The sequence below is a fragment of the Salmo salar genome, chromosome ssa21 (genome assembly GCF_905237065.1).
Source record: "Salmo salar chromosome ssa21, Ssal_v3.1, whole genome shotgun sequence".
NCBI classification, from domain to species: Eukaryota; Metazoa; Chordata; class Actinopteri; order Salmoniformes; family Salmonidae; genus Salmo; species Salmo salar.
The window spans coordinates 35005387-35012890 of NC_059462.1; the positions used below are offsets into that span (position 1 = coordinate 35005387).

The 7504-nt window shown below is 42.2% G+C and overlaps 1 protein-coding gene across 3 annotated transcripts in view; it reads left to right on the plus strand.

The window, feature by feature from the left end:
* The window catches only part of LOC106582264 (calcium/calmodulin-dependent 3',5'-cyclic nucleotide phosphodiesterase 1A), a 101314-nt gene that overhangs the window by 91878 nt on the left and 1932 nt on the right, over window positions 1-7504 (plus strand). For 2 of the 3 annotated variants that reach the window (XM_045704721.1, XM_045704723.1), the window contains 5 exons: window positions 40-160; window positions 419-500; window positions 761-881; window positions 1222-1415; window positions 1582-1863. In XM_045704721.1, coding sequence (XP_045560677.1) covers window positions 40-160; window positions 419-500; window positions 761-881; window positions 1222-1415; window positions 1582-1863 — 800 coding nt within the window. Of the gene's footprint in view, window positions 1-39; window positions 161-418; window positions 501-760; window positions 882-1221; window positions 1416-1581; window positions 1864-2239; window positions 2441-7504 lie in introns of those variants that run through there. The other variant, XM_045704722.1, reaches the window with a different exon arrangement.

Here is a 7504-nt window from a genome sequence, read left to right on the forward strand (position 1 = left end):
TATGTATTTGTGTTAGCTGATGTACTGTTGTTTCTACAGAGTAGACAAGGCTAAAGCCCTGTCTCTGATGCTGCATGCAGCTGACATCAGCCACCCAGCCAAGGCCTGGAAGCTGCACTACCGATGGACACAGGCCCTGATGGAGGAGTTCTTCAGACAGGTACAGTATAAACAGTCCCTGACAGATACCATGCGAGAGGGAAACTTGACCACTGTATTATGTATGTATCATGAATCGCTAAGGATATGGGATACCATTCCAATAGCTTTAGGAATGTCTTCACTTGGATCAACTGGATATGTTACATTGAGCATTATGGGTATTGTAGTGAATCATGTTAAATTATACAGTAGAGCCGCTCCTGCCATTCTGCAGTGATATGGTTATAAAGGCTGGTATTGTTGTTGTTTTTTACAGGGCGATAAGGAGGTTGAGTTAGGGCTGCCATTCTCTCCTCTGTGTGATCGTAAAGCTACCATGATTGCCCAGTCACAAATAGGTGAGCATCACACCTTGTTGACCCCCTGTGAGCTGTTTCATACAGCTCTGAAGGGTTCGTGTACTCAGACAGGCCATAGCTCAAATGCGCCACCATGTGGACATTTGAGAAATGATCTGATATTTTTCCCTTGCTACGATAAGGCATGGGAATCTTCACGGTCTGTCATCATAAATTACATTTGCTGTAACATCACACACTGTTTTTTTCTCCTGTTTCTCTGAAAAGTACAATCATCAGTTTCTCTGTCTGTCTCTCAGGGTTCATTGACTTCATAGTAGAACCCACATTCTCTGTGTTGGTGGACACGACAGAGAAGATCATTACACCTCTCATAGAGGATAGCTTAAAGTCACACGACACTGGTGTCCGCAGGTCAAGGTGAGACACATTCCCATTATTATAAACTCTGGACAATCCCAGTTTTCCCGGCTCAGTTTTCCCAGATTAGCATCTCTGACGTATTCAAAATGCCTGCCAGTATCACCAGTATCACTCACACTCAGAATTTCTCTGTCTCCTATCTCTATGGTCGTTCTAAGCTGTGGAATAAGCAACCAAGTATTGCTCCAGTGTTTTCTGTTCTATATAATATGTCCATATTAGGACAGCCACACAAAGAGTTGGTGTCATTGTCATTCTGACTTACGGCGTCAACATATATTTGACAGAATGGACGTAATTTGACAGAGTTTCTGTTGTATGTTGCTTGTTGGTTCAGTTTGACAGGTAGCGGGTCAGTGACGGTGGTGGAGTCAGTCCAGAGACACAGTGGTCGAGGGTCCAGCCAGGGGGTTGACCAGGGGCTCACTACAGACTATAGCCTGGCTGGCATTGACCTGAAACGGGTCAGACACACACTGGCAGAGGTCATCCAACACAACAAAGACAGATGGAAGGAACTCTCTGTACAAGGTATAGTTGTTGTTGGTGTTGCTCTTCTTCCTTTTTTTTCTTTGTCTTCTTCAGTCACCTGAATACCTATCCTTCTTTCAGTGTTTTATGTTCTTTCCATTGTCAGAAGACTATGACATGACATTACAGGTTCATTCCTGTTGCTTGTGTTATCTCGTTTCTTCAGAGTTGGCGAGGAAAGAGCAAGCTGAGTTGACTTCTGACCCAGAGGAGGAGTCCCTGATGAACACAGAGGTTACGTCAACTCACACCAGCCCTGAGAGACACAGCCAGGAGCTTCAATCAGAGCCCTTCAATGAACTGATGAACAACACAAACACAAACTCCAATAACTCTTTTCAGGAGGACTCAGAGCTGGACCACAGTCCTCACAGGCCTCAGTCACCATCTGAGGATAAAGAGACAACATCACATGGTCCCATCTCTCCTGAACAACTACCATGGAACGGTAGGAATGCTAGCTAGCAATATGATATGATACGATATACGATATGATATACGACACAATATACGATAGAATGTACAATACAACAATGCAACATAATGTAGTGCAACATAACGCAACACAACAACATGCAATGCAATACAACACAATACAACACAGCACAATAGCACAGTGAAACCAACAGTCATGCCTTTTAACAATGCTGTTGCCCTGTCAGTAAGCTATAGCTATGTGGTATTTTTCTCGTTTCTATAATTGTGTTGTCAGTTACAGCCATCTGTGACCAAGTGTCGAAGAGATAGATAGCTGCCGAGTGGAGGGTTGTCAAGGTTACAGCTGAGTGATGCTGTGTTGTCATGGTAACTGTTGTTGCTTGCAGGAGAAGGCCCTGAGCCAGTCCTTGAGCAGGGGGAGGAGTCTCTTCAGAGCCCTTGATTTTGATAGGCTACCCAACAACACTGCCACTTCCTGATTCAACAGGCATTATATTTGTTTAGTTTTTTTATTGTAAATTTGTTCTGATTGATTTTATTGTTATTTATTAAAGATAGGGGTCTTCATGCTCCACTTTTCACCGGAAGTGGTTTTTGTCTATTTTCATTCAGTCTTTATGGTCTATTTATCTGTCTATTTTCATTCGGTCTTTTAGATGGGTCTGCACCGTACACACTCACTATATTAGACCGCAAGCGTGAGAATAGGACTTTCACGATAGTGTTCTCTGTTGATCTGTTGACATACACAGATTTTACTCTAGACCAGGCCTGGGCAAAGGCCGGCCCGGGGGCCGTATGCGGCCTGCGACCTGATTCAATACGGCCTGCGACCTGATTCAATACGGCCCGCGGAATCATGCTCAGATCACATAAAGAATTTGTGATAGTAAAGTTTTGAAGAACGTATTTGTTGTTCAACTTTAAAGCCCAATGAATACTTGCCTTTCTGTAATGATTTAACTCCCACCGCTTGTGGGACATTTATTTTGAAGGAACGTATGAATAACAACTGCACGAGGACAGACAGTGACTGACAGGATGACACACATGTCACAATTACAAATAGTAGCTAGCTAGAAATTGTGCAAAGAGGAGTTTTTCAAAGAAAAGGAAAGTAGACAATGAATATAGGGTGTTCCAACAAGAGTGGACATTGAAATATTTCTTTATTGAGGTATCAGGGAAAGCTGTGTGCTTAGTGTGCAAAGACAACATCACTGTCTTGAAAGACTACAACTTGTCCCGACACTTCCAGACGAAGCATACAGAGAAATATAGGAATATGTCTTCTGGGCAGAGGGCAAGTGCATCAAAAGAGTTGATTTCTCAGTTGCAAAAGCAGCAAGGACTTTTCACAAAGCTGCATTCAGCAAACGACGGAATTGCGAGAGCTAGCTACGTACTGTCCCACAAAAATGCTAAACATAGCAAGCCATTCGCGGAGGCCGAATTCATTAAAGAATGTTTAATTGACTCTGCAGCAATACTCTGCCCCGACAAGAAAGAGATGTTTGAAAATGTTTCCCTGTCAAGACGAACAGTGACATGGCGTGTTGAGGACATCGCAGAGAATATGGATCAACAATTGAAAGACAAAGTAAAGGATTTCACTTATTTCTGCTTGGCCCTGGATGAGAGCAGTGATGCACGTGACACAGAGCAGTTGTTGATATTCTTACGAGGCAAAACCCCAGACTTTGAAATTACAGAGGAGCTTGCTTCAGTGCAGTCAGTGAAGAGCACAACCACAGGGAAAGATTTATTGGAGGAGGTTAATAAGTGTGTGGGACTGAGTTTTGAAAAGTTATCCAGTGTGACCACTGATGGGTGCCCAAACTTGAGAGGAAAAAACTGGACACAAGATCAAGTAGCTGAGTTGAACCTAGATCAGATTTTTTTGCTGCATTGCATTATTCATCAGGAGGTGCTCTGTAAATGTTTTCTGAAAATGAGCCATGTTGTGGATACAGTCACTAAAGTGGTAAACTTCATAAGAGCAAAATCTTTAAGCCACAGGCAGTTTGTCTCACTGTTGGAAGAGACAGAGTCGGGTCATGCAGATCTCCCCTACCACACAAACGTGATGTCGTGTCTTTGGCATCATTAAATTGAAGACTGTTATTTTATCAAATCAATTCTCTATAATTATTATTACGTGATTAAACTAATCATGTAAATGTAATTAACTAGGAAGTTGGGCACCAAAATCTTCAGATCACAAAGTTAGAATTTTCCTAATATAACTCTTCAGATAGTTTAATATCTGATCAATTAGTCTTCTAATTAATGAATTATTCTTTACCTCAGGTTAGTCTCATTCCAAACGTCGTAAATTGTTGGTTATCTGCACGAACCCAGCCTTTATTATGAATCATCCATACATCAATTGTCTTAATCATTAATTTACTAACTAACTAACTAATCACAGAAATGCACAAACAAACAAACAGTAGATATGGTTACAAGGAAATGATAGGGGAGGTTCCCTAGTGGGCTAAGCCGATATGACGGCTTGGTGGACAAAGGGAAGTGGGTGTGGACTGAGAAGGGCGGGAATTACAAAAGAGTCACTACACAGTTGATAATTATATCAATTGAACGTTCACTCATTCGGGAATAATTGCAATCAAGATATATTTACGCCCATTGTGTCGCCGTGATCTCTGTTGGAATCGTCAGTCCTTCTGTTGGAAAGTCCATCCGAGCATCTCTCTGCTTCCCTGAAGTCTTTCGTGGTTAGAATGAATACTTCAGAGTACCATTCAGAAATGTTCTTATAGAAAAGATGTTTCGGCGGTTGTCGGTCTTCTCATACCATGGTACATATTTTCTAGCTGCAGACTAGTAATTAGTATCTAAGATTTGCTCTTATTCTGTCGGGATCGATAGTCTCAGAGTTTAACCATTTCCACCCGTGTAGCCAATGCTCCACGTGGTATGGTTAGGAATTCAACAACCATTGTGACCTTAGCGGACACTGAGGTTTTTGTGGTCTCTACTCAAACCTTCGCCCCCTCAGCTGACTGAGGTACGCATGGTCTGAAGAGGATTTCTTCAGGTGGGGGTTTTATTCGGAACAGTAGAAAAGGGCTGTCCCATGAGCCAGATGATGTCTGTGCTCATGGGGGCAGGCCAATGACTTAGTTAAACTTTAAAGGGAATACAATTCTCTCACATTAACATCATTACACAAATAGTTTCATCTTTACTCATTTATTTTATACAATAATTAGACGCAAAACTCATAGTGAAGGCACCTGTATAAGCAGAGTTACGGTAATGTGGCTGTATTGTCTTTCATGAGGTCACAAACATGAAACAAAACGGACCGGGTCGTAGCTGGCTTCTCCACCGACCATTTACACATTCTCCAAAACATGGATATTGTTCAGTTCTCAAGTTCTGTGATGTAGAAGTTCCTTTGTTCTACTGTGAAACTCTCTATATATATACTGCATGGCCAGGAGGAGAGAGTCTCCTGCAGGAATTTACGACATGAGATAACAGAACATGGGTGTAGGAGAGAGAGAGAGGAGGATGCCACGCTGAGTTTGCTGAGTTTTTGCAAATTAAACGTGGATTTCCCGTAACTGCAAGATAAAGAATGGTTGGCAGATTTTACCTTCACCGTGGACATCATGGCCCTCATGAATGAACTGAATTCCAAACTACAAGGGAAGGGCCTTTTTGCACATCAGATGTACAGCCTTGTCAAAGCCTTCAAGGGAAAATTACTCCTCTGACCCAAGTAGAAGCCAACAATCTCACCCACCTTCCGACACTACTAGTCTGTTCCCTATCAGATGACCAGTGGGAGAAGTATACAGTGCCTTGCGAAAGTATTCGGCCCCCTTGAACTTTTCCACCTTTTGCCACATTTCAGGCTTCAAACATAAAGATATAAAACTGTAATTTTTTGTGAAGAATCAACAACAAGTGGGACACAATCATGAAGTGGAACGAAATTTATTGGATATTTCAATCTTTTTTAACAAATAAAAAACTGAACAATTGGCCGTGCAAAATTATTCAGCCCCTTTACTTTCAGTGCAGCAAACTCTCTCCAGAAGTTCAGTGAGGATCTCTGAATGATCCAATGTTGACCTAAATGACTAATGATGATAAATAGAATCCACCTGTGTATAATCAAGTCTCCGTATAAATGCACCTGCTCTGTGATAGTCTCAGAGGTCCGTTTAAAGCGCAGAGAGCATCATGAAGAACAAGGAACACACCAGGCAGGTCCGAGATACTGTTGTGGAGAAGTTTAAAGCCGGATTTGGATACAAAAAGATTTCCCAAGCTTTAAACATCCCAAGGAGCACTGTGCAAGCGATAATATTGAAATGGAAGGAGTATCAGACCACTGCAAATCTACGAAGACCCGGCCGTCCCTCTAAACTTTCAGCTCATACAAGGAGAAGACTGATCAGAGATGCAGCCAAGAGGCCCATGATCACTCTGGATGAACTGCAGAGATCTACAGCTGAGGTGGGAGACTCTGTCCATAGGACAACAATCAGTCGTATACTGCACAAATCTGGCCTTTATGGAAGAGTGGCAAGAAGAAAGCCATTTCTTAAAGATATCCATAACAAGTGTCGTTTAAAGTTTGCCACTAGCCACCTGGGAGACACACCAAACATGTGGAAGAAGGTGCTCTGGTCAGATGAAACCAAAATCGAACTTTTTGGCAACAATGCAAAATGTTATGTTTGGCGTAAAAGCAACACAGCTCATCACCCTGAACACCCTATCCCCACTGTCAAACATGGTGGTGGCAGCATCATCGTTTGGGCCTGCTTTTCTTCAGCAGGGGCAGGGAAGATGGTTAAAATTGATGGGAAGATGGATGGAGCCAAATACAGGACCATTCTGGAAGAAAACCTGATGGAGTTTGCAAAAGACCTGAGACTGGGACGGAGATTTGTCTTCCAACAAGACAATGATCCAAAACATAAAGCAAAATCTACAATGGAATGGTTCACAAATAAACATATCCAGGTGTTAGAATGGCCAAGTCAAAGTCCAGACCTGAATCCAATCGAGAATCTGTGGAAAGAACTGAAAACTGCTGTTCACAAACGCTCTCCATCCAACCTCACTGAGCTCGAGCTGTTTTGCAAGGAGGAATGGGCAACAATTTCAGTCTCTCGATGTGCAAAACTGATAGAGACATACCCCAAGCGACTTACAGCTGTAATCGCAGCAAAAGGTGGCGCTACAAAGTATTAACTTAAGGGGGCTGAATAATTTTGCACGCCCAATTTTTCCGTTTTTTATTTGTTAAAAAAGTTTGAAATATCCAATAAATTTCGTTCCACTTCATGATTGTGTCCCACTTGTTGTTGATTCTTCACAAAAAAATACAGTTTTATATCTTTATGTTTGAAGCCTGAAATGTGGCAAAAGGTCGAAAAGTTCAAGGGGGCCGAATACTTTCGCAAGGCACTGTACATCACTGCTGCGTGATGAACGGTGAGTTTTCTTGTCGTTTTGAGGATTTCAAAGTCTTGGAAAATGACATGCTGTTGGTTTCCTCTCCTTTCACCTTCAATGTGGATAACGCTCCCACTGACCTGCAACTTGAGCTTATCAACCTTCAGTCTGATGCAGTGATTGTTTTGAATAGTTCTCCAATGTCACTG